The sequence below is a fragment of the Strigops habroptila genome, unplaced genomic scaffold, assembly GCF_004027225.2.
Source record: "Strigops habroptila isolate Jane unplaced genomic scaffold, bStrHab1.2.pri NW_022045636.1_ctg1, whole genome shotgun sequence".
NCBI classification, from domain to species: Eukaryota; Metazoa; Chordata; class Aves; order Psittaciformes; family Psittacidae; genus Strigops; species Strigops habroptila.
The window spans coordinates 301491-328477 of record NW_022651112.1 but is presented as its reverse complement, the minus strand read 5'-3'; the positions used below and the strand labels follow the sequence as shown (position 1 = coordinate 328477).

Here is a 26987-nt window from a genome sequence, read left to right as displayed (position 1 = left end):
AAAACCCGACCCCGAACCCGGCGGCTTTTCCCTCCAAACGTGTCCCGGATCATCCCGTTCCCTGCTCCCATCCCAATCCCGGCCGAGGGAACCCGGGGGCGACCCAACGTGGGGATTCCAGCCTCCCCCAAACCGGCTCGGGGCGAGCGGGGCTGGACGCAGCGGGAATTCCCACCGGGATAAATGGGATTTAAAGGGGGTGGGAAGCGGCCGCGGCCGAGACGGGTTCGGGGCAGGTTTGGGGGGATAACGGGGCAGGAGCGGTGCTCACCGGCCTGGGCCCCTTCCTCCTTGACCTCGGTGGCGGCGGCCTCGTCCCCGCTGGGCCCTTCCTCCTGCGGCCTCTCGGCTCCGTTCACGCCGCTGCCTTCGGGCCCTTCGGGCTCCGGCTTCGCTTCGGCCGCCGCTTGTTCCTGCGGCGGCTGCTGCTGCTGCTGCGGCTCCTCCGCCGCCGCTTCCTCCACCTCCGCCGCCTCCTCCTCCTCCTCCTCCGGAGGGCCGGGCTCGGCCGCCTCCACCTCGCAGGGGGCCGCCGCCGCCGCCGCTGCTGCTGCTCCCGCCGTGGCGACGGCCGCTTCCTCCTCGTCAGCCAAGAGCGCTTCCTCGTCCTCCTCTTCCTCCTCCTCCTCTTCTTCCTCTTCCTCCTCCTCCTCCTCCTCCTCTTCCTCCTCCTCCTCGCCCCCCCCGCCGTGGTGATGCGCGGGGGGGCCTCCGGCCGGCCCCGCTTCCCCGGCGCAGGCCCCAGGCCCGGCGGGGCCTCCTTCCTCAGGCCCCGCCGCCAACATCTCGGCGTCCAGGGCCTCCTGCAGCCGCTGCGCCAGCTCCACCTTCAGGCCGCGGGAATCCAGGCCGCGGCGGCCCAGCTCGGCCCGGAGCTCGGTCACCTTCAGCCGCTTCACGTCCATGGCGACGGCGGGGAGGGAAAGGGGTGGGGGGGGGGGGAAGGGAAGGGAAGGAGGGGAAGCGGAAGCGAGGGCGCGCTGAGGCGGCGGCGGCGACGAGGCCTTTGGCGGCGGCAGTGGCGGGCGGGGGTCGGGCCTAGGCCCCGGGGCGGGGAAAGGGAAGGGGAAGGGGGGGGGGAAGGCGGGGCCTTGGCGGAAAGGCCGCGGCCGGGAGAGCGCGGAGGCCGGAGCCGGGGCCCGGCCGTCCCCGCTGCTGCCCTGCCCGGTGCCCGCTGCCCGCTCTCGGCCGCTCTCGCTCCGCGCCTGCGCCGCCGCCGCCGCCACCCGCCGCCGCCGCCTCACGACACCCCCGGACGCCGCCGCGCATGCGTCGAGCGTCACCGCGCATGCGTCACAACGCCACCACCCCCCTCCTCCCCGGACCCGCGCGCCGCGGCGCATGCGCGCACAGCCGCGAACGCAACGAGCGCGTGCGCGACGCTCGCTTTCCCCCCCCCCCCCGCTCTCTGTCCGTCAGCCCCTACCGACGTGCGCACGGCACCCGCGCGCTCGGTACCTATTTTCTGATTGGTTCCCGCCTCGCCCTATCGCAGGGCGACGGAGGAGCGGAAGGGACGGGTTCTGCCTAGCGACGCGGGAATGCTGCTTTCCCATTGGCTGAGCGAGCTGCTCGGGAGCTTACCCGCCCACTGAGGCGCGGCCGCCATTTTGTCCGGGTGGCTGAGGAGAGGAGAGGGGGCGGCGCTGAGGTAGGGACGGGCGAGAGAGGGAATAAACCCAATAACAATTAATTAACCATGAACGGGGGGTTAATAACAAACGGTTACTTTAGTAACTATTAATAAATGGGCGGTGGAGCCGTAATACACAGAATTCAGCCACAATCCGCCCCACAGAGCGCGGAATTCCGCGGGGTTAAGGCGAAGTTTGGGCTCAGCGGTTTCATCGCTGTCCCCCGGCTCCCCCCAGTGACCCCTGGGAAGAATTTAAGGCTTTACTCGGGGCGGGCTGAATACTGTTCTTCCTAGCTCTGTAGAGAACAGCTAATAATTAATGGTAGTAGCGTATTAAAGGATGTATTTAAAGTTTTAATTCTATTTTTAACCATGAAAAGGTCCCCCAGAGGGGGTGCACCGTTCCCGGAGGCACTGCAATACCGGGACGATGCGCGGAGCGGAGGGAGCAAGCTCCGGATCCAACTCCCAGTGCCAAAAATCCGTTTAATATAAAGTCCTCTCATCGAGGACGTATCAGATATTAAACTGATAAGAACAGATACTACACTTGATCTTAGCCAAAAGGCCGAGAAGCGATACTGAGAATTGCCGCGGCCCCCGGGACCCGGCCTCCGGCTCCCCCCAACATCGCGGTGACTCCGCCCGACCCCGCTCCGCGGCCCCGGTCACCGGTTCCGCTGCTCCCCGGCACAGACCCGGCACCGGAAGGGGGGGACCAGCCCCGGTGTGTCCCCCCCGGACCCGCGGCACCGGCAGGTCCCGGCGGCCATTTCGAGCATGGATTTGCATCAGCTCCGCCCCGAGGGGCGGGGCCGCGGCGCCGCGCGGGCACCGAGAGCGATAACAACAATAAAAGCACCGGAATTAACCAAAAACGATTAAACAACATAAAAAAGAATAAATCTTTTTATTCCGCTCGCCCCCCCAACTCCCCCCAGCGCCCTTTCCCGCCATTCACCCCCCCCAACAACGGCCCCGGGCCCTTGGCCCCGCCCCTTCCCATGATGCCCCGCGTCCTATTTAAGCGCGCGGGCGGCGGCGTTTCGTCCATTTTGTCCGCGCAGCCGCGGGGAGCTGGTAAGTCGATGTCGTCGCTCCTTTATTTACTCTCTTTATTTAACTCAATGGGAGGGGACGCGGGGCCGCGTTTGTGCTCGCTGAGGCAGGAGGGGTTTGTGGGGTCGGTTCCCTTCGTGTAGCCGCCATTTTGTGCGTCCCTCAGGGGGGCGATGGGTTCCCTGATGGAAGGGGGGGGGGGGTGTGTTTGTGCCGCCCCGTTCCCCCTTCCCTGCGGGGGCTGCTCCGTGATGAGCCCGTTCACAGACCTGAGCTGACCGCGGGGTGAAGGCTCGTGTATCTCTGAGGGAGCCGCGCTCCCCGGGAGGGGTGGGGTGGGGGGGGGACAGCGGGACCAGCGCCGCTCCCTCCTTAACGCCGCTTCATCCGCAGGCTCAGCCCCCGCCATGGAGCCGCTGTCGCCGGTGAGTGTCCCCCCTCTCGGTGTGAACCCCCCCCCCGCGGGAGCGCTGCGGGGATGATCCCGCGAACTCTCTCTTCCTGACCGCACTGGAGAAACTCTGTCAGGCTCTGAGTGGCGCTGGGGGGGGACACACACACAGATCCACGGGTGTGGGGGGGGAAGGTTTATGGGGGTGTTTCTGCGCTGTTCGGTGACGATCGATACCCGACAAGCATATGGCTGAGGGAGCCTGATGCCAACCCCCAGCTGAGAGCAGCAGGGGGGGGGGATACCCGGTGCCCATTGATTAATGACCCAGCCCTAATTAAGCCTCGTTTTTGCAGGGGGGCGGGGGGTGACGCAACCCCGAGAGTGACCCCCACGATGGCCAGTGGGGCTGAATGTGAGGGTGAGTGTGTGGAACCCCTCCCCAGCCCCTCTGTGTCCCCCCTTCCGTGCCCCGTCCGAAGCGATGACCCCCCCGGGCTGGACGACACGGGTCAATGGCAGCTCCGAGTTACCAAAGCCCTGATCGGACACTGCGGGTCCTGCCCTCGCCCCCAGTGTCCCCCCAAACCCAGCCCTGACGCAGCCCCCCCATCCCTGTGTCTCCGCAGCCGCCGGCCCCCGATGAGGAAACCCCTCCGCGTCTGACCCCCCCCCGGCCACCAGGACCTGCCCAAGGTCGAACCCACTGGTGCTGGCGGGGGGAGGGGAGGAGGATGCTGCGTCCCGATGGACGGTCTGAGGGGGCCGGGGTGGGGGTGGAGGGGGAGGGTTGGTTTTGGGGTGTCCCCCCCCACTTTGTGATGACCCCAATTGAATCTCGTTCGGCTGAACCCGCTGCTGAGAAGCAACCACTGACTCTGGGGGAGGGGGTAAAGGGATGCAGCCCCTCCCCCACCCCCTGAGCACCCCCCCTGACCTCCCCCCCCCCTTTTTGTGTCCCCACAGCCCGGCCCTGGACACCCCATGGGAGCAGGTACGTTTGATGTCATCGATGACATCATTCCCCCGCCCCAATTTTGGTGATGACATCACACCCAGCTCACCTTGAGCCCTGAAAACACTCGGGATGGCTGAAAAATTGGGATGAGGGTGGAGGGGACGGGAATGGGGGAGGGGAGACACTCACCCCCCCCCCTTCCCCCCTCCCCCCTTCGCTTTCCCACAGGTGGCACGAGCCGAGGGCGGGGCCGGAGGTGAGTTGGGGGCGGGGCTTAGAGGGAAGGGGGCGGGGCCTGTGCCGAGGATGAGGTGACACCGCCCCAGGCTGAGCCAATGAGTGACTGGTTCCACCTGAGGCACGGGGTGGGGGGAGATGGGAGGGACCATTGTGGGGCGCGGGAGGAGGGATGGACACGCGCACTGACACCCCTGTTATGCTGCTCCCTCCCCAGATGTGCCCCCGCTCGGATGGATCCCGCGGCCTCGTGTCACAAGTTCAATGAAATCGATATTTTTGTTCAATAAAATGGATATTTTTGATACAAAACCCGAGTTTTTTGGCTTAAATTTGGGCTTGGGGGCGGGGATCGGGGTGTGGCGCCCCCTGTCGGGCGGGTGGTACTGTGGCGGCGGGAGGGACGGGCGCACGGAGGGGGCGTGGCTTCAGGGAGGGGATGTGTTCTCGTCCTGGCCCCGCCCCTCGTGGCGAGTTTCTCCGCCCCCCGTTACATCCGGGTCATTCCCCTTAATAAGCGTCCGGGTGGAAACCGCTCACCCGGAACCACACCGCGCGGTCCCTTGTTCCCCACCCGGAACTGACGTACAGACACCTCCAACATGGCGGCGCCCACGCACTGGAGCCACGTTTGGGTGGGCGCCGAGACCGGGGCGCTGAAAGGTGGGGGAGGGGCCGGGCCCCGGCGCGGGGGGGGGCGAGGCAGGGAGGGGGTGACCCCCCCTAAATACCCCTCCCATTGCTCCCCCCCCCCCTAAAATCTAGGCGTGAACCTGCGGCACCAACGCGCCACCAACTACACGAGCGGCTCCGCGCTGCGGCGCGGGGAGGCGGCGCGCGCGCTCTGCTGGGGGGACCCGCGCGAGACCGAGGTCAGCGGGGTCAAAGGGAGGGGGGAGGGGGGGGTGTCGTGTCCCCCTCCCCCCTCTTGTTTAACCCCCTCTCCCCCCCCCTTCCCCTCCCCCAGCTCCTCGTGGGCGGCCTCGATCGCTGCGTCCGGTTGTTCAGCACCGAGAAGGGGCAGTTCACGGGGTCGCGGCTCTGCGCGGGGGGGGAGGGGCCGTTCTGCGGCCTCGCGACGCTCGGAAGGTACCGGGGGGGGGAGGGGAGGGGGAGCTCCTTGGAGGAGGGGGTGTCATAAAACCCCTCCCCCACCTTCCCCTCCCCCCCATCCCCCCCCCCAGCTCCATCGTCACGTGCGTCGAGTCGGGGCTCATCAAGGTTTGGCGCGAGGACGGGACCGAGCATGTGAGTGTTTATGGGGGGGGGGAGGGGGGAGGGTTTGGGGGTGCCCCCCCCCCCCGCTGACCCCCCTACCCTCGCCCCGCAGCTGTCGCTGGAGGTGGGGGAGGGGCTGTGCCGGATGCGCCAGGACCCGGCTCGGCCGCAGCGCGTCGGGACCGGGGGCCGCGAGAACGGGCTCAAGGTTTGGGACCTGCAGCGCCCGGAGCAGCCGCTGTTCCGCGCCAAGAACGTGAGAGCCGCCCCTCCCCCCCCGCCCCATCCCCCCCGTCCCATCCCCTCTCTCATCCCATCCCCCCCAATCCCACCCCCCTTTATCCCACCCCCCCCCCGTCCCATCCCCTCTCTCATCCCATCCCCCCCAATCCCATCCTCCTTCATCCCATCCCCCCCATCTCATCCCCTTCATCCCATTCCCCCTCATCCCATCCCCCTTCATCCCATCCCCCAATCTCCATCTCTTCATCCCACATTCATCCCCTTCTCCATCCCTTCTCCTCCCCCATTCCATTCCCCCCCTGCACCCCCATCCCCCCCTTCATCCCATCCCCCGTCCCTTCATCCCACATTTATCCCCTTCCCCATCGCATCCCCCCTCTTCATCCCATCCCCCCCATCTCATTCCCGTTCCTTCATCCTTTCTCACATCTCTTCCCCCCATTTATCCCATTCCTTTTGCCCCCCTTCATGCCCTCCGTCTCCTCCTTCATCCCATCCCCCATCCCTTCATCCCACATTCACCCCCTCCCCCATCCCTTCTCCCCCCTCATCCCATTCCCCCTCCTTCATCCCATCTCCCCCATCCTTTCATCCCTTTCCCTATCTCTTCCCCCCGGTTCCATCCCTTCCCCCATCCCCTCCCCCATTCCTTCATCCCTTCCCCTCCCCCATCCCCTCCCCCCCTCATCCCCTCCCCCCCCAGGTCAGGAACGATTGGCTCGACCTTCGTGTCCCGATCTGGGACCGGGACCTGCAGTTCCTGCCGGGCTCCGGCCGCATCGTCACCTGCACGGCCCATCGCCAGGTGGGAGCGGGGGGCGCGGGGGGGGGCACAGGGACACGCACACAATGGGGGGGGGTGTTTTGGGGTCCCCGGTGTCACACACCCCCCCCCCCGTGTCCCCAGGTCCGTCTCTATGACCCCGGGTCCCCCCAGCGGCGCCCGGTGCTGGAGGCGACGTTCGGGGAGGGGCCGCTGACGGCCCTGGCCGTGGTGCCGGGGGAGACGTGAGTGGGGCTGGGGGGGGGCTATGGGGCGACCTGGGGGGCTAGGGGGTGATTGGGGGGTCTGAGGGTGTCAGTGGGGGGCTATGGGGGGGCTCTGGGCCGCTGAGGGGGTCCTGGGGGGGACTCAAATGTGCCCCTTTGCAGGTTATGGGGTGACCTGGCAGAGGCCTGAGGGTGTCAATGGGGGGCTATGGGGTGATGGGGGGATCTCAGGGCATCAGTGGGGGGCTGTGGGGTGATTGGGGGTCTGAGGGTGTCAGTGGGAGGCTATGGGGGATGGTGGGTCTGAGCATGTCAGTGGGGGGCTGTGGGGTGATTGGGGGGTCTGAGAGTGTCAGTGGGGGGCTATGGGGTGACCTGGGGGCTATGGGGGACCCTGGGCTGCTGAGGGTGCCCTGGGAGGGACTCAAATGTGCCCCTTTGTGGGTTATGGGGTGACCTGGGAGGGGCCTGAGGGTGTCAATGGGGTGACGGGGCGATCTAAGGGTGTCAGTGGGGGGCTATGGGGTGATGGGGGGTCTGAGGGTGTCAGTGGGGAGCTATGGGGGGGCCTGAGGGTGTCACTGCGCTGTCCTTAAGGAGCTGTGGGACAACCAGAGGGGTTATGGGGCACCCTGGGGTGCTCAGTGGTGCCCCTGGGAGGGGCTGGGAGCAGCTGGGGGGGGGGGGGGGGGGGGCGTGTGTGTGTGCTATGGGGCAGGGGGGGTGTCTATGGGGCGCTCTGTGGGGCTGGGGGTGACACTGACACCCCCCCCCACCCCCCCCCAGCTCGGTGGTGGTCGGCAGCGCCCGGGGGGACATGGCGGTCATTGACCTGCGCAAAGGTGAGGGGGGGTCACACCGGGGGGGGGGTCACACCGGGGGGGGTCACACCGAGGGGGGGGGGGGGAATGTCACCGGGGGGGGGTCACACCATGAGGGGGGGTCACACCATAGGGGGGGAGGGGGGTTACACTGGGGGGGGGGGGGGGGGGTGTGGGGCTGCCCCTCCCCCCGCAGCGCACCCACCCCCCCCCGTTCCCGCCCCTCCCCCCAGGGCGGGTGCTGCGCAGCCTCCGGGGGGGCGCGGGGGGGGGTGCGGGGGCTCCAGTGTCACCCCCGGGGGCCCCTCGTGGCCTCCTGCGGCCTCGACCGGTTCCTGCGGCTGCACCACGTGGGGGAGGGGCGCCTGTGCCACAAGGTGAGTCCTGAGCCCAAAACCCCCCCTTGACACCCCAAAACCCCCCTTGACACCCCCAAAACCTCCCTTTGACACCCCCTAAACCTCCTTTTGACACCCCTGAATCCCCCTTTGATACCCCTAAAACCCCCCTTGACACCCCCTAAACCTCCCTTTGACACCTCAAATTCCCCCCTTGACACCCAAAACCCCCTTTGACACCCCCAAAACCCCCTTTGACACCCCCAAATCTCCCTTTGGCACCCCCAAACCCACCTTTGACACCCCAAAACCCCCTTTGACACCAAAACCCCTCTTTACCACCAAAACTCCCCTTTGACACCCCCCAATCTCCCTTTGACACCCCCTTTGACATCCCTAAACCCGCTTTGACACCAAACCCCTCTTTTGACACTCCAAAACCCCCCTTTGATACCCCTAGAACCACCCTTGACACCCCCAAACCCACCTTTGACACCCTAAATCTTCTTGATTCCCCCCCAAAACTGCCCTCTGGCCTCCAAAACCTGCCTTTCATCCCCCCAAATCCCCCTTTGACACCCCAAACCCCCCTCTGACCCCCCAAAACCTGCCTTTAATCCCTCCAAAATCCCTTTTGACCCCCCAAAACCTCTTCTGCCCCCCCCAAAACTTCTCTTTGACCCCCCAAAATCCCCCCAGTCTCCCCCAACTCACTCAACCCCCCTTGAGACCCTTCTGGAGGCCACCCAGAACCCCTTAAATCCCCCCCAAACCACCTGAGGCCCCCCCTAACCCCATCAAACCCCCCTGAGACACCGCTCGAGTCCCTCTGAACCCCTCATAAAAGCTCCTGCCACCCCTCAAGACCCCCCAAAACACCCCCAATACCCCCTGAGAACCCCTCAAATCCCCCCCCCAGACCCCTTAAAACCCCCCCAAACCCCTATGAGACCCCCCCCATTAACGCTGCTGCCTCCAGGTCTACCTCAAGTCCCAGCTGAGCTGCCTGCTGCTGAGCACCCAACACGACTGGGAGGTGAGGGCCCCCCCCGGGGTTTGGGGGTGCCCCCAGGCTGGGTTTGGGGGTCTCCCTCCCCTGTCACCCCCATCTTTGCCACCCCCAGAGCGAGGAGGAGCTGCCCCCCCCCGCGGAGGTGAAGGAGGAGGAGGAGGAGGACGCGCTGTGGGACTCGATGGAAACGGTTCCCACCCCCCAAAAACGGGGCAAGAAACGGAAGATTTAGGGGAGGGGAGGGGGGGGGACCACAAATTGGGGCAAAAAACTGTGATTTTGGCTCCGTTGGTCGCAAATGTTGGTTTTTTTTGAGGGATAACGGGATGCAGCGTCTGTAACCCTGACCCTAAACCTGACCTTTGACCCCACATCCCAACCCCCTTAAAACACCCCCCCTCTACATCCCAAGGTCCTTCGCCTCCCCTCTTCGGCTATTTCCGGCCGCGCTCGGAGGCGTTCGGGCACCTCCCGTCCTGCGTCGGCTCCTTTCGTAGCCGCTCGCCCCGCCCCTTGTCCGCCTCCGCCAATCCTCGCCGCTCGGACACCTTCGGCACCGCTCGGCCCGCCCCGCCCTCGCTTCGGGTATTTCCGTCCCCGTTCGGCACTTCCCTCCCCCCGCCACTCGGCTCTCCCCGCCCTCCACTGCTCGGTAATTTCCGGCAGCGCTCGGCTATTTCCGCCCGTCCCATACAGAACCACGCTGCACACGCCTCCGTGCTGTCCCCTCTAATTATCACCACCCCCCGCGCCCCTAATTAACACTAATTAAAGCACTTCTCACCCCCAGCGCTCAGTGACAGCCCCGAGAGCCGCTCAGCGACCCGCCAACCCCCCAAAGCACCCGTTTCACCCCCACAACCGCCCTTCAAACCCCTTAATACCCCCAAAATCAACCCTCTGAAGGAAAACAAGACCCCTAAAAGCCACAAAAAGCCCCAAAATCCCGGGAATTGGCCCCAATCCGGTGCCCGTTTACTGGTGCCACCGCTCAGGAGTTGGCGTTGGGCCCCTTCTTCTTGCCGAAGCCGGGCACGACGTTGACGAAGCGGCGGTTGTACTGCATGCGCCGCTTCGCCCGCCCTGTCTTCTTCTTCTTCTTCTCCTGCTTGGCCACCTACGGAGGAGGAGGAAGGTCGGGGGGGGGGTCCCCAAAACAGCGGGGGGTTCCTAAATCCATGGGGGGGGGTCCCCAACACTCACCTTGGGGGTCTGGCCCCTCACTTTGCCGGCACGGGCGAGGGAACCGTGGACTTTCCCTATGGATAGGAAAAAAAATGGGGTGTTGCGGGGTGCGGGGGGGTCATTAAGTTAATGAGCACCCCGATAATTAGTGACCCCCCCACCCCCAAACGTACCCCCGAGGAGGCGGGAGGAGAGGTCGAGGGTGGCGAATTCGGGGAGGGGGCTGTGGCCCAGCACGGCCTCATCATCCAGGGGGGTCCCACTGAAGAGCAGCACCTGGTCCTCGGGGGGGACACCGGCCAGCGCCGCCACCCGCGCCTGGGGAGGGGGGGGGAACAGGAGGGGGGGTTAATCACCCCAAGAATGGAGTTTATTTAGGGGGAGGCACCCCATAATTTGGGTAAGGGCTCACCTTGAGCTGGGCGACGGTCTCGGTGCTGGAGACCTCGACGGTGTGGAGGGACTGGGCACGGATGAAGAGCTGCATGGTGGCTGGGGGGGGGAAAGGGGGGGTTTAGGGGTGTCCCCCTCCTCTAACGGGGGGAGACCCCAGGAAAAGAGGGGGGAACTGTAACTGCTACCACCCAGCTCCTCGATCACCCTGGGGCGCAGTAGTGGGGGGTCTGGGGGCTCCCAACCATCTATGGGGGGGTCTAGGGGGCCTGAGGGGTGTTTTGGGGGGGGTTCTCTGCAGCCATTCCCTGCCCAGAAGGACTCTGGCCCCTGGCAAAGGGCCCTGGGGACAAAGGGCTGTGACCAGGAGCCCGAAGGGGCTGGGACACAGCTCAGCGGCGGCGCTGGCAGCACCCGAGGCCCGAGACCCCCAGAAACACCCCCCAGACCCCCAATAACCCCCCCATTACCCCCCCAGTTCTCTCTAAAGCTCCTCAGCAGCTCTCCCTACACCTCAAGCCCCACTTAGATGCCCCCAATAACCCTCCAGACACCCCCAAAGCATCACAGACCCCCATTTACCCCACAGATCCCCCCCCCGGTCCCCTCCAAGGCCTCTCAAGGTGTCTCCCTGTACCTCAGGACCCCCCCAGAACCCTCCAAATCCCCCCAATAACCCTCTAGATGCTTAATAGCCACCCCGAACCCCCCATATCCCCCGCCCAGACCCCTCCAAGGCCTCTTCCTGCACCTCAAGCCCCCCCAGACCCCCAATAACCACTCCAGACCCCTCTAAAGCCTCTCAGGGACTCTCCCCACACCACAAACCCCACTTAGAGCCCCCCAATAACCCTCCAGACCCCCCCAAAGCCTCACAGACCCCCATTTACCCCACACAACCCCCCCCGCTCCTCCCCAAGCATCTCCCCGCCCCTCAGCCCCCCCAAATAACCACCCCAGACCCCTCTAAAGCCTCTCAGGGGCTCTTCCCACACCACAAACCCCACTTAGAGCCCCCCAATAACCCTCCAGACCCCCCCAAAGCCTCACAGACCCCCATTTACCCCACACAACCCCCCCCGCTCCTCCCCAAGCATCTCCCCGCCCCTCAGCCCCCCCAAATAACCACCCCAGACCCCTCTAAAGCCTCTCAGGGGCTCTTCCCACACCACAAACCCCATTTAGAGCCCCCCAATAACCCTCCAGACCCCCATTTACCCCACATAACCCCCCACAGTCCCCTCCAAGCGCCTCCCCGCCCCTCGGCCCCCCACCAATAACCACCCCAGACCCCTCTAAAGCCCCTCAGGGGCTCTCCCCACCCCACAAACCCCACTTAGAGCTCCCCAATAACGCCCCAAAGCCCCTTCGGGCCCCCCCGGCCGCGGCCTTCCCTCAGCGGCTCCTCACCCGCCGGTCGCCGCGCCTCAGGAAAGGGCGTCTCTGCGCCTGCGCGGCGGCGTGCTGACGTCATGCGTGCGTGCGTGCTGGCGGCGGGAAGAAGGAGGCGTTGCCAAGATGGCGGCGATGGCGGCGCTGGGCCGGCGGCTGCTGCCGGCGCTCGGGAGGGCGGGCGGGGGCAGGAGGGTGCAGGTAGGGGCCGGGAGGTGTTGGGGAGGCAAAGGGGGAATGTGGGGAAGGGGCGTGGGGGGGTGGGAGGGAGCTGAGGAGGAGGGTACTGAGGGAAGAGGGGGGGTTCTGAGGGGAAACGGGGGGGATCCTGAGGTAAAATGGGGAGTTCTGAGGTAAAATGAGGGGTTCTGGGGGGAGATGGGGGGTTCTGATAGCAAATAGGGGCATCCTGAGGTAAAATGGGGGGTTCTGAGGGGAACTACGGGGATCCTGAGGGGACATGGGGGGGGTCCTGAAGTAAAATGGGGAGTTCTGAGGGGAATTGGGGGGTTCTAAGGTAAAATGGGGGATGCTGGTGGGAGTTGGGGGTTCTGAGGGGAAAGGGGGGGGGGTTGAGGTAAAATGGGGGGTTCTGAGAGGAAATACGGGGATCTTGAGGGGAAATGGGGGGGGTCCTGAGGTAAAATGGGGGTTCTGAGGGGAAATGAGGGATTCTGGTGGGAGTTGGGGGGTTCTGAGAGGAAATGGGGGGATCCTGAGGTAAAATGGGTGATCCTGAGGGGAAATGGGGGGGGTCCTCAGGTAAAATGGGGGGTTCTAGTGGGAGTTGGGGGGTTCTGAGGGGAAATGGGGGGATCCTGATGGGAGCTGGGGGAGTCCTGAGGGGAAATGGGGGGATCCTGATGGGAGCTGGGGGAATCCTGAGGGGAAATGGGGGGTCTGAGAGGAGAATAGAGAATCAGAAAGAGGTTGGGGGGAGGGGGGGGCATTTAGCCCCCCCCAAGGACACGGGGTACCCGCTGCTGCCCCCCCTCTTCCAGACCCCCCCCGGAGCGCCCCCCCCCGCCCCGCAGCCCCCCCCCGTTGAGGAGTCCACAGCTGACTTTGCCTTTGTGGAGCGGCTGCTGCCCCCCACCCGCGTGCCCGACCCCCCCCCGCACCCCTCCTACCCCACCCCCTCGGGCTGGAGCCCCCCCGCAGGTCAGTGACCCCCCCTTAATACCCCCTTTCAGCTCCCCCGTCTGGGGCAAAGTGATGCCCCAGGGGGGTGCTGAGCCCTAAGTAATAGCCCTGGGGGGGGGGAATCTTGTTCTATGGGGGGTTATTTAATGGGGAAGGGGGGGCAATTAGGGGGTATTTTCCCTCCTAAGGGGTGGTGGGGGGTTATTTACTCTTGTGGGAGCAATTGGGGGGGGAATTTACCCAGAGGAGGGTATATACCCATGGGGGGGGGCACTAATTACCCCAGGGGGGCAATGTTTAAAACGGGGGGGGGGCATTTAGTGGGGGCTATACCCATTGGGAGCACCTTATTTTCCCGGGGGGGCACCAAGGGAGTTAGTTACCCCTGGGGGGTATTTACTCTTGTGGGAGCAATTGGGGGGGGGTATTTATCCTCGGGGTGGGCAATTTAGGGGGGTTATTGCCCCTGGGGGGTGGTTATTTACCCGGGGGGGGGCAATACAGGGATTTAAATATCTTACCCAGGAGTAAGTATTTACTAGGGGGGCATGGGGGGGGTATTTACGTGGGGGGTAATGGGGGGGGGGGGGCAACAACGGGGGTGTTTGCCATGGCCTGGGATGGGGTATTTACCCCCAACTGAGGTGGGTTATTACCCCCATGGGTGGGTTATTGCCCCCGGGGGGGGTGGTGCTGCAATATGGGGTGTCCCCCCCCCGTCCCCAGGCCCCCCCCCGGCGCTGCCCTACTTCGTCCGCCGCTCCCGGCACCACAACCTGCCCGTGTACGAGCGGCTGGTGAGCGGGAACCGGCGCCTCACGGAGCTGCGCCACGTCGAGGGCGACCTCTGGGTGAGGCCTCGGGGATGGGGGGGAGGGAGGGGTGTTTGGGGAAGGTTTTGGGGTGCTAAAACCCCCCCTTTGTGTGTGTGTGTCCCCCCCCAGGCGCTGGAGCGGGAGGTGCGGGAGCTGCTGCGGGCTCTGGGGGCGCCGCAGCCCGAGGTGCGGGTGAACGAGGTGACGGGCGAGCTCCGGCTCAAGGGGCACTGGGGCGCTGAGCTGCGGCGCTGGCTGCTGCAGCGCGGCTTCTAGCACCCCATAATAACCCAGAGCACCCCCAAATGCACCCTGTAATAACCCAGAGCACCCCCAGAGCACCCCATAATAACACGGAGCACCCCCAAATACACCAAAACACCCTAAAATGCATCCTGAACTCTGAAATATACCCCAGATACACCCTGTAATAACCCAGAGCACCCCTGCATACACCCCATAATAACCCAGAGCACCCCCAAATACACGCCATAATAACCCAGAGCACCCCCAAATACACTGAAACACCCTAAAATGCATCCTGAACTCTGAAATACACCCCAGATACACCCCGTGATAACCCAGAGAACCCCTAGAGCACCCCATAATAACTGAGAAACAACCCATAATAAGCCAAACCACCCCCAAATACAGCAAAACACCCTAAAATGCATCTTGAACTCTGAAATACACCCCAAAACACCCCAGATACACCCCAAACTACCCCCCGGAGCACCCCCAAGTACATGCTGGAACACCCCAGAGTACAACCCAGTACCCCAAAATATGCCAGAGCACCCCAAAATACACCTTGAACCCTGAAATACACCCCAAAATTACCTCATAATACACCAGAACACCCCCAGATACAGCCCGAGCCCCCAAAACACACCTTGAGGCCTGAAATACACCCCAAAATACCCTAGGTACACCCCATAATAGACCAGAACACCCCCAAGTACACCCCAAAACACACCCCAGTACCCCAAAATACCTCATAGCCCCCCAAAACACCCCCTGAACCCTGAAATACACCCCATAATACCCCAGAGCACCCCAAAACACCGCTCTGGCACCCTGAAACCCACCCCAAACCTCACCCTAGCACCCCAAAATCAATCCCTGTACCCCAGAACAATGCAGAGCACCCCAAAATGCACCCCAAAATGGGGCTGAAGCCCCCCACAAGCAGTGAGAAACCCCAAACTCAAGTCAAAGCTGCTGCTGAGCTGGGGGGGGACCCCCAAAACTGGGGTTTAAAGCCTCTTGTGACCCCAACCTGTGCCGGGGACCCCAAGACACCTTTGTGACCCCCCCAAATAAAGGCCCCTGGGGGGCTCCTCGTGGCGGTGCTGCTTCGTTTATTTACAGTTCCCCCCCCAAAATTAGGGGGGACCCCAAAAATGTACAGAAACGGGGGGGGGGGGGGGTAGAAAAGGGGGTCGGGGTGAAGTTGGGGGGCCGGGCCCCAGTTCAGGTCTGGGGGTAGTACTGGTTGTAGTTCCATGGGGACTGGTAGCTGTAGGAGCCGTATCCGTGCTGGGGGGGGGGACACACAATGGGGGGGTCGTCAGCGTCACTGGGACCCCCCCAAATCCATCCCCCCCCTCCCCGGCCCCCCCCAAACTGACCTGGTACCAGTAGCTGTAGGAGGGGCTGGAGGCGACGTCCCCCCCCGAGGGGAACCCGATGGGGCCCCCCCCCAGGCCGGAGCCGTCGTCGGGCCGGAGCCGCTTGTCCTCGGGCTCCTCCGAGCTGGGCGAGGGGAAAATGGGGAGAAACGGGGAAAAACAGGGATAAAAGGACAAGTTTGGGATCAAAGGGGAGAAATTTGGGGCTAAAAAGGGAAAAATGGGGGGTAAAAGGGGAAAAAATGGGGAGAAAAGGGGAGAAATCGGAATAAAAGGGGAAGAGTCTGGGATGAAAAGTTTGGGATCAAAGGGCAGAAATTTAGGGATAAAAGGGGGAAAATATGGGATAAAAGGAGAAAAAACGGATAAAAGGGCAGAAATCAGGGATAAAGGGGAGAATTTGGGGCTAAAAGGGGAAGAGTCTGGGATGAAAGGACAAGTTTGGGATAAAACGGGACAAATTTGGGGCTAAAAGGGAAAAAAATGGGGATAAAGGGCAGGATTTGGGGCTAAAAGGGGAAAAATTGGGATAAAAGGACCAGTTTGGGATCAAAGGAGAGAAATTTGGGGATAAAAGGAGAGAATTCTGGGATAAAAGGGCAAAATTTGGGGATAAAAGGGGAAGAATCTGGGATAAAAGGACAAGTTTGGAATAAAGGGAAAAGCTGGAGATGAAAGGTGAGAATTTGGGGCTAAAAGGCAGAAATCAGGGATAAAAGGGGAAAAAATGAGGCTAAAAGGAGAATAATTGCTGCTAAAAGGAAAAAATGGGGATAAGAAAGGAGAAATTTGGGATAAAAGGGCAGAAATCAGGGATAAACAGAAAAGTAGGGCTAAAAGGACAAGTTTGGGATAAAACAGGTGAAATTTGGGAATAAAAAGGCAGAAGTCAGGGATAAAGGGCAGAATTTGGGCATAAACGGGGGAAAAATGAGGCTAAAAGGACAGATTTGGGATTAAAAGGGCATAAATTTGGCCTAAAGGGGAAAACATGGGGATAAAGGGAACACTTTGGGATAAAAGGGTGGAAATCGGGGAAAACATGGGGATAAAGGGAACACTTTGGGATAAAAGGGTGGAAATCAGGGAAAACGTGGGATAAAGGGAAGCAGGGACAGAAAGGGGAGAAACTGGGAGGAAACAGGGAGAACCTGAGGGAGGAATGAATGAGGGGATGGGAATGGGAGCACTGGAGGGGGGACGGGAGGGAATGGGGGGTGGAATGGGGGCACTGGGGGGGGGTACAAGGGCCTGGCCCCCCAAATTTCCTCACCCGTTCTCGGGGGCCCTCTTGCGCGCCGCGTGCTGCTTCAGGATCTTCTGGTGCTCGTCATAGGCCGTGAGGAGGCTGCGGGTGAGAGCGACCGCTCAGGGGGGGCTCAATGGGGGCAAACCAGCCCTTTTTGGGGTGTCGTCCCCCCCCAAAACCCCCCCGAACCCCCCCCCAAAGCCCCGACCTGTGGATGCTGGAGCCGAAGTCCTCGAGGAACTCGACGCGGCGCTGGGAGAAGACGACTTTGGCCTCGTCGGGGAGGGGGCTGCGCAGCGCCCGCTCGAAGCACCTCATGGTGTTCCCCTCGTTCTGCCGCACGTCGGCCCCAAACTCCATCTCCAGCAGGTTGGCGTGGAGCCGAGCGTTGTCCTGCCCCCCCCCCGCCCCACAGCGGTCACAGGGGGGGCCCCCAAGTGGGGTTTGGGGAGCCCCAAGTGGGGTTTGGGGGAACCCAAGTGGGGTTTGAACCCCAAACTCTGAATAAAACCCTCCCAAACCCCCTAAACCCTCAATAAACTCTCATTGAAAACCCCTAAACCCTAAAACCCTCCCAAACCCCTCATTAAAACCCTCCCAAATGCCCCTAAACCCTCACTAAAACCCTCCCAACCCCCTAAACCCCCATTAAACCCCCCAAACCCCTCATTTGAGCGCTCTAAACCCTCATTAAAACCCTCCCAAACCCCCTAAACCCTCAATAAACCCTCACTAAACCCCCCAAAACGCTCATTAAAACCCCCAAAACCTCATTAAAACCCTCACTAAAACCCTCCCACCCCCCCAAACCCTCATTAAAACCCCTTAAACCCTCACTAAAACCCCAAACCCTCACATAAACCCCCCAAACCCTCATTAAAACCCTCCCAAACCCAATAAACCCTCCCAACCCCCCTAAACCCTCATTAAAACCCCCTAAACCCTCACTAAAACCCTCCCGAACCCTCACTAAAACCCCCAAAACCCTCACTAAACCCCCCTAAACCCTCACTAAACCCCCCCAAAACCCCCAAACCCTCCCAAACCCCTTAAACCCTCACTAAAACCCTCCCAAACCCTCACTAAACCCCCCAAAACCCTCATTAAACCCCCCCAAAATCCCCTAAACCCTCACTAAAACCCTCCCAAACCCCCTAAACCCTCAATAAACCCTCACTAAAACCCCCCAAACCCTCATTAAAACCCTCACTAAAACCCTCCCAAACCCCCTTAAACCCTCACTAAACCCCCCCAAACCCTCACTAAAACCCCCAAAACCCTCATTAAACCCCCCCAAACCCCCAAACCCTCACTATAACCCCCTTAAACCCCCATTGAACCCCCCCAAAACCCTCCCTAAAACCCTCCCAACCCCCCTAAACCCCCATTAACACCCCCCTCCACCCCCTTTCCCCCCTGCCCCCCAGGGCCCCTTTCCCCCCCCCTCCTCACCGGCTCCTTCTCCAGGGCCTCCACGAGCACCTTGCGGGCCTTGCCGAGGTTCTTCTGCACCTTGCAGGCCTGGCGCGCCAGCTTCACGGCGTAGAAGGAGGCGAGGGGCAGCCCCTCGTTGGCCTCCATGGCCTCGGTGAGCAGCGCCTCGGCCTGCTCCAGGTTGCCGTGCCGGCGCTCCAGGCTCACGCGCCGCAGCCGCACCATGGCCAGGCCCGGCACCACCTCCTCGAAGCAGCGCAGGATGCGCCGCGCCTCCTCCACGTTCCCTGCGCCCGCAGCCGCGACGGGGGGCACGTGAGTGGGGGGGGATGGGGCACTGCGGAGCCCCCCCAAAGAGGAGCGGGTTGGGAGAAGGGGGGGGAATGGGGTGGTTTGGGCTGGAAATGGGGGGTTTGGGGGTTAATAGGATGTCTCAGACCCCTGAAAGGAGCGGTTTGGGGTGAAATGGGGCATTTCAGGCTGAAAATGGAGCATTTGGGGATGAAATTTAGCATTTCAGACCCCAAAAGGAGTGTTTTGGGGTGAAATGTGACAGCTCAGACCCCAAAAGGAGTGTTTTGGGGTGAAATGGGGCATCTCAGACCCCCAAAAGGAGCGTTTTGGGGTGAAATGTGACAGCTCAGACCCACAAATGGAGCATTTTGGAGTGAAATGGGGCATTTCAGTCCGAAAACTGAGTATTTTGGGGTGAAATATAACATTTCAGACCCCCAAAAGGAGCGGTTTGGGGTGAAATGTCACAGCTCAGACCCCCAAAAGGAGCGTTTTGGGGTGAAATGGGGCATTTCAGTCTGAAAATGGAGCATTTGGGGTTGAAATTTAGCATTTCAGACCCCCAAAAGGAGCGTTTTGGGGTGAAATGTGACAGCTCAGACCCCCAAATTGAGCGTTTTGGGGTGAAATGGGGCATCTCAGACCCCCAAATGGAGTGGTTTGGGGTGAAATGTGACAGCTCAGACCCCAAAAGGAGCGTTTTGGGGTGAAATGGGGCATTTCAGGCTGAAAACAGTGTTTTGAGGTGAAATGTGACATCTCAGACCCCCAAAATGGAGCGTTTGGGGGCAAAATGGGACATTTCAGGCTGAAAATGGAGCGTTTGGGGGTTAAATGGGACATTTCAGTCTCCCAAAAGGAGCATTTTGGGATGAAATTTGACACTTCAGAACCAAAAGGGAGCATTTTGGGGTGAAATGTGGCATTTCAGTCTGAAAACAGTGTTTTGGGGTGAAATATAACATTTCAGACCCCAAAAAGAGGGATTTGGGATAAAATTTGACACTTCAGAACCAAAAAAGGAGAAATTTTGAGTGAAATGGGCCATTTCAGTCTGAAAACAGAGTAGTTTGGGGTGAGATTTGACATCTCTGCCCCAAAATGGAGCATTTTGGGGTGAAATTTGGGATTTCAGCCTGAAAATGGAGCGTTTTGGGGTGAAATATAACATTTCAGACCCCAAAAAGGAGCATTTTGGGGTGAAATGGGGCATTTCAGCCTGAAAATGGAGCGTTTTGGGGCGAACTAGGCCTCCTCTGTCCCAAAACACTTCTCTTTTGGGATGAAATACGTCATCTCATACCCAAAAAAGCAGCAATTTGGGGCGAAACGTGGCATTTCAGCCTGAAAACAGCGCGTTTTGGGGTGCAATATCATCTCAGCTTCAAAAACCGAGTGATTCGGGGTGAAATCTGCCCTTTCAGCCCCAAACCCAAAGTCTTTTGTGGTGCCATCCACCACCTCAACCCCCAGAAAGGAGCCTTTTGGGGTGAAATGTGGCATTTCACCCTGAAAACGGAGTGGTTTGGGGCAAAACACATCCTTTTTGCCCCCAAAACGGAGCAATTAGGAGGGAAACGTGGTGGTTTGGCTTAAAACCGGGGTGTTTTGGGTGCACTTTCGGGGCTCCCCCACCTTGTTTCTCCTCAAAGGCAGCCCAGAGGAGGTGGATGTTGGGTTTCCTGGGCAGGTGATAGCCACAAGCCCGCTGGAAGACGCTCCGGGCCCCCGTCACCGTGTGGTTTTCCAGGTATTTGGTGTACTACAGGGAAAAAAGAAGTGGACACAAGAAGCGAGGAGGGGGGGGGGGGGGGACACACGGACACGGCCAGACAGACGGACGCGTGAGCATCCCCCCGCCGCCCGGCCGGGCAGGGATGTGCTCAATCGGGTGGGGGGCACTCACGTTAAGGCCCCTCTGCTCCGACATTCCTGCGGGCTCTTAGGCAGGGGGGGAAGGTGCCGCGGGCGGGGGGAAAAGCAGCAGCGGGAGTTAAACAAACGGGTGTTAGAAAACGGCGTTTCCAGGAGGAAAAAGAGAGTTAAAACCGTTCACTTTGGGGGGGGGGGGAAAGGAGGGAAAAAACACCCTCGGATGAACCCAATGAGGGTTGGGGGGGGGGGGAATTCCTGCTTTGAAGGGGAATTTGGAGGGCAAACGGGATGGGAAGGCGGGAATGGGCTCACCTTGATCCAGAATTCCTCGTAGAGGGCGCAGGCGATGACGCAGCGCTCGAAGAGGACGATGGTTCGCTCGTGGGAGCCCGCTGCCATCTCGTAATCCAGGTAATCCCGCCAGTTCCGCAGCTGAGCCCTCTCCAAGGGCTTCACGTGGAAATAGGGACGCTTGATCTGGGAAGCGAGGGTGAGGATCGGGATGAAGATGGGATTTCAAAGGGGTTTCCAGGGGGGGGAAGGGGGTGAACGCGCTTACCCCGTCCTCGAAATTCCAGCGTTTGCTGACTTCCGCCTCGTTCTGAGCGTAGATTTGCTGCCGCATGGAAATCACCAGCTCCCGGATCTTTTCCTGGTCTAGATCCTCCTGGGAATGAAGCGGGATGTGGGTGGAATCCCCCCTCCCCCCCCCAAACACCCCCTGAACCCCATTGGGATCCCTGCGTTGGGGCCTACCTGAGCGTTCGCTGCCGCTGCCCCTTTCCCCTCCACACCGGGCGGCAAATCCTCTCCCGGCGGCGCTTCCGTCCCCTCCGGCTCCGGAGGCTTCGGCACGGGATCGGTGGCCAGCTTGGATTGGACCCAGAGCAGCTCCTCTGGGGATAAGATGTCTTTGGGGGGGTTGTGGAGAACGTGTTCCTTGAACCTATAAAGGGACAAGGGGGATAATGAGGGGGGACACCCCAAAACCAGCAAGGATTTGGTGATGGGAGCGAGGGAATTCCCAGCACGAAGCAGCGGGCTGTTCCTTAGGGATATTTTAGTGCTGGAGTCGGGGCTCACGTACTTCTCCCAGTGATGGTTGTAGAGCTGCGTTGGCATGGAGAGGACGCGGTCGTAGATCCCGGTGACGGCACGAAGGTCTCCTTGTTCCCGTTCCCATTCCACGTAGAGTTCCCAGAGTTTATCCGAGCGGAAATCCATCCCGGCTGCTGCCACCGCCGCCTCGAAGACGCTGACGGGGAAGAGATGAGGATGAGGATGGGGAAAGGATGAGGATGAGGAGGAAGAGGAGACCCGGGCACTGCCGGAGCCGCCAGCGGCTTCTCCCGGCGCTCACCCGCGGATCTTCTGGATGGATTCGGGAAGGTTCATGTCCAGGGTGGATTGGAGGTAGGAGATGTAATGGATCCACAGGTCCATGCTGAGGGGGATGGACTGAAGCCCCCGCTCAAACACCTGATGGAAATGGGGGGGGGGACACACCCAATGTCACCCCCAGGGGTTGGGGGACCCGGCCCCGTGTCCCACATCAGGGGGAAACATCCCCAAAATCCACCAGTGGGGTTGGAATTAAGGGGGAAACCCCCCCAAAGGGATTGGAAGCGCTGGTTTGGTGGGAAAAGTGGTGGGGAAAGGATCCAAAACACCCCAGGGACCCCCCCAAACACCCACGGGAACCCCCAAACACCCATGGGACCCCCCAAAATACCTATGGGACCCCCCAAACACCCACGGGAACCCCCAAAACACCCATGGGACTCCCCCAAACACCCACGGGACCCCCCAAAACACCTCAGAGACCCCCCCAAACACCCATGGGACCCTCCAAAACACTCCAGGGATGCCCCTAAACACCCCATGGCCCCCCAAAAAACACTGCAGGGACCCCCTAAACACCCCAGGTGCCCCCCAAACACCCACAGGTTCCATGAGGACCCCTGAAACACCCATGGGACCCTCCCAAACAGCTCTGGTGACCCCCCGAAATGTCACTGGGACCCCTTGAAACAGCCCAGAGACCCCCAGAAACACCCTGGAGACCACCCAATACACCCCAGGGACCCCCCAAAATGCTTATGGGACCCCTTGAAACACCCTGGGGACCCCTTGAATCACCCTGGAGGCTCCTCAATACCCCCTGGGGACCCCCCAACGCACACATGGGACCCCCCAAAATGCCCATGGGACCCCTTGAAACACCCTGGGGACCCCTTGAATCACCCTGGAGGCACCTCAATACCCCCTGGGGACCCCCCAAAATGCTCATGGGACCCCTTGAAACACCCTGGGGACCCCTTGAATCATGCTGGAGGCCCCCCAATACCCCCTGGGGACCCCCCCAAATGCCCATGGGACCCCTTGAAACACCCTGGGGACCCCTCGAATCACGCTGGAGGCCCCCCAATACCCCCTGAGGACCCCCCAAACCACACCAGGGACCCCTTAAATACCCTGGGGACCCCCAGAAACATGCCAGGGACCCCCTAAACCCCCCTTTTACACCCCCCAAGGAGGGGACAATGGGGTTTGGCCCCCCCAGCACCTCCTCGGTCTCGCGGGCGCACTCGAAGCGCCGCTCCATGTCCGCGTACTTCTTCCAGTAGCCGTAGCAATAGGGGTAGTGGGAGAAGAAGGCGTCGAAGGCTTTGCGGGCGGCCAGGAGGTGGTTCTGGGGGGGGGAACCACAGGAATTTGGGATAACCAAAGCCGGGGTGAGGAGCTGGAGCTGCTCCGAGCCTGGGGTTAGGAATGGCACCGGAGGAATCGGCTCCGGAGTGAAGGATCCGGGGTGCTGGGGTGGGATGAGGCTGGAGAGGGGCTCACTGAAGGATTGCAGGGGGCTGGGGGCTCAAGGTGAGGTTTAAGGAGGGTTGGAACAAGGGGGGGGGCTTAAAATGGGATTTAAGGAAGGTTTTCATGGGGTTGTAGGCTCAGGGGGAGACTTAATGAAGGTTGTAACAGGGCCATGGGCTCAGGACCAGTTTTAATGAAGGTTTTAATGGGGCTGGAGGCTTAAGATGGGTTTTAACGAAGGTTTTAATAGGGCTGGTGGCTTAAGATTGGATTTAACGAAGGTTTTAATGGAGTTGGTGGCTTAAGGTGGGTTTTAACGAAGGTTTTAATGGGGTTGGTGGCTTGAGATTGGATTTAATGAAGATTTGAACGTGGCCATAAGCTTAGGATGAGTTTTAATGATGGTTTTAACCAGGCCATGGAGTCTGAACCAGTTTTAATGAGGGTGGAGCCTTAAAATGAGTTTCAAACAACATTTTAATGCGGCTGGAGGCTTAAGATGGGTTTTAACAAAGGTTTTAATGGGGCTGGTGGCTTAAGATTGGATTTAACGAAGGTTTGAACGTGACCATAGGCTTAGGATGAGTTTTAATGAAGGTTTTAAGTGGGCCATAGACTCAGAACCAGTTTTAATGAAGGTTTTAATGGGGTTGGAGGCTTAAAATGGGTTTTAACGAAGGTTTTAATGGAGTTGGTGGCTTAAGGTGGGATTTAACGAAGGTTTTAATGGGGTTGGAGGCTTAAGATTGGATTTAATGAAGGTTTGAACGTGACTATAGGCTGAGGGTGAGTTTTAATGAAGGTTTTAACTGGGCCATGGACTCCGAACCAGTTTTAATGGGGTTGGAGGCTTAAAATGAGTTTCAATGAACATTTTAATGGGGCTGGAGGCTTAAGATGGGTTTTAACAAAGGTTTTAATGGGGCTGGTGGCTTAAGATTGGATTTAACGAAGGTTTGAACGTGACCATAGGCTTAGGATGAGTTTTAATGAAGGTTTTAAGCGGGCCATAGACTCAGAACCAGTTTTAACGAAGGTTTTAATGGGGTTGGAGGCTTAAAATGGGTTTTAACGAAGGTTTTAATGGGGTTGGCGGCTTAAGATTGGACTTAATAAAGGTCTGAATATGGCCATAGGCTTAGGGTGAGTTTTAATGAAGGTTTTAAGTGGGCCATAGACTCAGAACCACTTTTAACACAGGTTCTAATGCGATTGGTGGCTTAAGATGGGTTTTAACGAAGGTTTTAATGGGGTTGGAGGCTTAAGATGGGTTTTAAGGAAGGTTTTAATGGGGTTGGTGGCTTAAGATGGGATTTAAGGAAGGTTTTAATGGGGTTGGAGTCTTAAGATGGGTTTTAAGGAACGTTTTAATGGGGTTGGTGGCTTAAGATGGGATTTAACGAAGGTTTTAATGGGGTTGGGGGCTTGAAATGAGTTTTAACGAGGGTTTTACCAGGGTTGTAGGCTCAGGGTGAGACTTGAGGAAGGTTTAAGAGGCCGCAGCAGCTGGGGCGAGCTCGAGTGAAGGGTTTAGTGGAGGGGGGGGGCTCAAGGGGACTTTTAACAAAGGTTTTAACTTGGCTGCAGGCTCTGGATGAGCTTTAAGGAACGTTTTAACCCAGGTTTAACAGGGCTGAGACTTGGGGTGAGCTGTTTTAATGGGGGGGGGATCTAAGGTGGGTTCTAACAAGGCGGGGGGTTTAAGGTTGGTTTTAACGGGGTGGGGGGGACTTAAGGTGGGTTCTAATGGGGGGGATTTAAGGTGGTTTTTAATGGGGGGTTTAAGGTTGGTTTTAATGGGGTGGGGGGATTTAAAGTTGGTTTTAACAGGATGGGGGGGTTTAAGGTTGGTTTTAACAGGGGGGGTTTAAGGTCAGTATTAATGGGGTGGGGGGGGTTAAACTGGGTTCTAACGGGGTGGGGGAAGTTTAAGGTTGGTTTTGACTGGGTGGGGGGGACTTAAGGTGGGTTCTAATGGGGTGGGGGGGATTTAAGGTGGTTTTTAACTGGGGGCGTTAAAATGGGTTTTAACAAGATGGAGGAGATTTAAGGTTGGTTTTAATAGGGTGGGGGGATTTAAGGTGGGTTTTAACAAGATGGGGGGGTTTAAGGTGGGTTCTAACAGGATGGGGGGGATTTAAGGTTGATTTTAACGGAGTGGGGGGCACTTAAGGTGGGTTCTAATGGGGTGGGGGGGATTTAAGGTTGGTTTTAATGGAGTGAGAGAATTTAAAGTTGGTTTTAACAGGATGGGGGGGATTTAAGGTGGGTTTTAACGGGGGCGGTTAAGGTGGGTTTTAACAGGATGGGGGAGGTTTAAGGTTGGTTTTAATGGGGTGGGGGGGTTTAAGGTTGGTTTTAACTGGGTGGGGGGTTTAAGATGGGTTTTAACAGGATGCAGAGCTTTTAAGGTAGGTTTTAACGGGGGCGGGGGTGTTTAAGGGGGTGTCAATGGGGGGGGGGAGCTGGGCTCCTCACCTCCTGCTCCACGAACTGCAGCAGCTCGGTCCAGGCTGTGAAGTCGTGGGGGTTGCTCTGAGCCGCCAGCCAGAACTTCTCAAAGTCCATGGGGTAGGTGGGGGGGGGCTCCTCAGCCGGCACCGGGGGGGGCTCCTGGGGGGGCTCCACAGCCGGGGGGGGGCTCCTGGGGCTCGGGGGGGGCGGCGGTTGCCCCGTTGCAGCTCGGGGGGGCGGGTTGGGGGGGGGCAGCGGCATCGCTCGGCTCCTCGGTGGGGGGGGTGGGGGCCGGGGGGGGCAGTTCCGGGGCTGGGGGGGGGGGGACGACACCCCAGTTAATGGGGGGGCACCCAGGAACCAAACTGGGGTCCCCTGTGGGCACCCCACAGCCCCTGGCTCTGCCCCATTGCACCCCCTTCATTGCCACTCTCAGCCCCCCCCAACTCACCCCCACTTCCCCCCCACAACTCCCATCTGTCCGCAGACCCTCTGTACCCCCCACACCCCCCAAATCCCCTCAGGACCCCCCATTTACCCCTCACCCCCCCAAATCCCCTCAGAACCCCCGATTTACCTCACACCCCCCAAACCCCCTCAGAACCCCCCATTTACCTCACACCCCCCCAAACCCCCTCAGAACCCCCCATTTACCTCACACCCCCCCAGAATCCCGTCAGAACCCCCCGATTTACCTCACACCCCCCCCAAACCCCCTCAGAACCCCCCATTTACCTCACACCCCCCCAAATCCCCTCAGAACCCCCCGATTTACCTCACACCCCCCCCAAACCCCCTCAGAACCCCCCATTTACCTCACACCCCCCCAGAATCCCGTCAGAACCCCCGATTTACCTCACACACCCCCCAAATCCCGTCAGAACCCCCCATTTACCTCACACCCCCCCAAATCCCCTCAGAACCTCCCATTTACCTCACACCCCCCCCAAATCCCGTCAGAACCCCCGATTTACCTCACACCCCCCCAAATCCCCTCAGGACCCCCGATTTACCTCACGCCCCACTCCCGGCCCCACCTCGCCCCCCCCAGCTTCCTCCCCCCGCCCTCCCGCTCACCGGGGGGGCCGGTAGCGCCGTCCCCGCCGTCCCCCAGCGCTCCCTCGGCGCCGCCTCGGCCGGGGCTGGCCGGAGCCTCCGGCCCCTCCGCCGCCATCTTGTCCCGCCGCCGCCTCAGCAGCGCGCGTGCGCGGCGCAAGGACCCGGATGACGCCACCAGCGAGGGGAAGAGAGGCGATTAGCAGCCCGCGGCGCGCCCCCTGCCGGGCGGGAGGAGCCACAGCGGCAGGGGTGGTAGAACCGACGTAGATGGGATCACGGAATAGTTTGGGAATGGTGGGGAAAGGAGCTTAAAGCTCATCCAGATCCAGGATGAGCGGGGACA

The 26987-nt window shown here is 60.5% G+C and overlaps 6 protein-coding genes and 4 non-coding genes across 16 annotated transcripts in view; 6 read left to right on the top strand and 4 right to left on the bottom strand.

Moving 5' to 3' along the window:
- The window catches only part of LOC115603475 (atherin-like), a 2016-nt gene extending 673 nt beyond the window's left edge, over window positions 1-1343 (bottom strand). Inside the window, exon 1 of the mRNA XM_030475380.1 lies at window positions 18-1343. Coding sequence (XP_030331240.1) covers window positions 18-1343 — 1326 coding nt within the window. The remainder of the gene's footprint in view (window positions 1-17) is intronic.
- Window positions 1344-2025: 682 nt separating this feature from the next.
- Window positions 2026-2216, bottom strand: LOC115603527. The gene has a single exon (XR_003989889.1). It is a non-coding gene; the product is annotated as a U2 spliceosomal RNA (small nuclear RNA).
- Window positions 2217-2625: 409 nt separating this feature from the next.
- On the top strand, window positions 2626-4593 carry LOC115603511 (programmed cell death protein 7-like). 4 transcript variants are annotated; one of them, XR_004389876.1, is made up of 7 exons: window positions 2675-2716; window positions 3089-3120; window positions 3443-3507; window positions 3716-3782; window positions 4053-4080; window positions 4273-4300; window positions 4499-4588. XR_004389876.1 is itself a non-coding variant. In XM_030475441.1 (6 exons), exons 1-6 carry the CDS (start codon window positions 2641-2643, stop codon window positions 4547-4549), a joined length of 282 nt encoding a protein of 93 aa, XP_030331301.1. In that variant the 5' UTR covers window positions 2626-2640; the 3' UTR covers window positions 4550-4593. The 4 variants fall into 4 exon arrangements, 2 of the variants coding, with proteins under 2 accessions (XP_030331301.1, XP_032775633.1); XM_030475441.1 differs by lacking the exon at window positions 3443-3507 and having other exon boundaries at window positions 2626-2716; window positions 4499-4593; XR_004389877.1 differs by lacking the exon at window positions 3716-3782 and having other exon boundaries at window positions 4499-4591.
- Window positions 3166-3235, top strand: LOC115603529. The gene has a single exon (XR_003989890.1). It is a non-coding gene; the product is annotated as a small nucleolar RNA SNORD26 (small nucleolar RNA).
- Window positions 3724-3851, top strand: LOC115603531. Its single transcript, XR_003989892.1, has one exon. It is a non-coding gene; the product is annotated as a small nucleolar RNA SNORD22 (small nucleolar RNA).
- Window positions 3901-3967, top strand: LOC115603530. Its single transcript, XR_003989891.1, has one exon. It is a non-coding gene; the product is annotated as a small nucleolar RNA SNORD30 (small nucleolar RNA).
- A 200-nt stretch (window positions 4594-4793) lies between the features above and the next one.
- On the top strand, window positions 4794-9202 carry WDR74 (WD repeat domain 74). The gene is given in 12 exon segments (XM_030475432.2): window positions 4794-4944; window positions 5047-5153; window positions 5249-5370; window positions 5466-5529; window positions 5612-5755; window positions 6446-6547; window positions 6650-6750; window positions 7519-7574; window positions 7787-7818; window positions 7820-7930; window positions 8871-8927; window positions 9016-9202. Coding segments are annotated over 12 exon segments (1077 nt in total). The 5' UTR covers window positions 4794-4883; the 3' UTR covers window positions 9136-9202.
- A 645-nt stretch (window positions 9203-9847) lies between these two features.
- Window positions 9848-11983, bottom strand: FAU (FAU ubiquitin like and ribosomal protein S30 fusion). 3 transcript variants are annotated; one of them, XM_030475438.1, is made up of 5 exons: window positions 11892-11983; window positions 10501-10580; window positions 10262-10406; window positions 10107-10162; window positions 9848-10020 (listed from the first exon to the last, which is right to left on the bottom strand). In XM_030475438.1, the coding sequence occupies exons 1-5, from the start codon at window positions 11953-11955 to the stop codon at window positions 9895-9897; spliced, it is 471 nt and encodes a 156-aa protein (XP_030331298.1). In that variant the 5' UTR covers window positions 11956-11983; the 3' UTR covers window positions 9848-9894. The 3 variants fall into 3 exon arrangements, with proteins under 3 accessions (XP_030331298.1, XP_030331299.1, XP_030331300.1); XM_030475439.1 differs by having other exon boundaries at window positions 11876-11931; XM_030475440.1 differs by lacking the exon at window positions 11892-11983 and adding an exon at window positions 11477-11500.
- On the top strand, window positions 11946-15177 carry MRPL49 (mitochondrial ribosomal protein L49). 2 transcript variants are annotated; one of them, XM_030475437.1, is made up of 5 exons: window positions 11982-12074; window positions 12875-13034; window positions 13743-13867; window positions 13961-14113; window positions 14281-15177. In XM_030475437.1, exons 1-4 carry the CDS (start codon window positions 12000-12002, stop codon window positions 14105-14107), a joined length of 507 nt encoding a protein of 168 aa, XP_030331297.1. In that variant the 5' UTR covers window positions 11982-11999; the 3' UTR covers window positions 14108-14113; window positions 14281-15177. The 2 variants fall into 2 exon arrangements, with proteins under 2 accessions (XP_030331296.1, XP_030331297.1); XM_030475436.1 differs by having other exon boundaries at window positions 11946-12074; window positions 13961-15177.
- Window positions 15176-26777, bottom strand: LOC115603505 (pre-mRNA-processing factor 39-like). Its single transcript, XM_030475430.1, has 14 exons — window positions 26663-26777; window positions 25610-25897; window positions 22881-23006; window positions 21675-21793; window positions 21402-21569; window positions 21071-21260; window positions 20874-20981; window positions 20627-20791; window positions 20075-20201; window positions 18164-18432; window positions 16920-17104; window positions 16736-16810; window positions 15463-15586; window positions 15176-15370 (listed from the first exon to the last, which is right to left on the bottom strand). The coding sequence occupies exons 2-14, from the start codon at window positions 25844-25846 to the stop codon at window positions 15305-15307; spliced, it is 1959 nt and encodes a 652-aa protein (XP_030331290.1). The 5' UTR covers window positions 25847-25897; window positions 26663-26777; the 3' UTR covers window positions 15176-15304.
- Between the last annotated feature and the right edge of the window lie 210 nt (window positions 26778-26987).

Bases quoted from the DNA above. Each gene is read 5' to 3' on its own strand.
- MRPL49 (XM_030475436.1), top strand. From the start codon at position 12,000: ATGGCGGCGATGGCGGCGCTGGGCCGGCGGCTGCTGCCGGCGCTCGGG. The intron at 12,075-12,874 runs GTAGGGGCCGGG...CCCCTCTTCCAG, and splicing joins GCGGGGGCAGGAGGGTGCAG to ACCCCCCCCGGAGCGCCCCC. The intron at 13,868-13,960 runs GTGAGGCCTCGG...GTCCCCCCCCAG, and splicing joins ACGTCGAGGGCGACCTCTGG to GCGCTGGAGCGGGAGGTGCG.
- LOC115603505 (XM_030475430.1), bottom strand. From the start codon at position 25,846: ATGCCGCTGCCCCCCCCCAACCCGCCCCCCCGAGCTGCAACGGGGCAA. The intron at 20,202-20,626 runs GTGAGCCCATTC...TTTTCCCTGTAG, and splicing joins ACGAGGAATTCTGGATCAAG to TACACCAAATACCTGGAAAA. The intron at 15,371-15,462 runs GTCAGTTTGGGG...CCCCCCCCCCAG, and splicing joins CCTACAGCTACTGGTACCAG to CACGGATACGGCTCCTACAG.
- FAU (XM_030475438.1), bottom strand. From the start codon at position 11,955: ATGACGTCAGCACGCCGCCGCGCAGGCGCAGAGACGCCCTTTCCTGAG. The intron at 10,163-10,261 runs GTACGTTTGGGG...TCCTATCCATAG, and splicing joins CTCCTCCCGCCTCCTCGGGG to GGAAAGTCCACGGTTCCCTC. The intron at 10,021-10,106 runs GTGAGTGTTGGG...CCTCCTCCGTAG, and splicing joins TGAGGGGCCAGACCCCCAAG to GTGGCCAAGCAGGAGAAGAA.
- LOC115603511 (XM_032919742.1), top strand. From the start codon at position 2,641: ATGATGCCCCGCGTCCTATTTAAGCGCGCGGGCGGCGGCGTTTCGTCC. The intron at 2,717-3,088 runs GTAAGTCGATGT...CTTCATCCGCAG, and splicing joins CGCGCAGCCGCGGGGAGCTG to GCTCAGCCCCCGCCATGGAG. The intron at 3,121-3,715 runs GTGAGTGTCCCC...GTGTCTCCGCAG, and splicing joins CCATGGAGCCGCTGTCGCCG to CCGCCGGCCCCCGATGAGGA.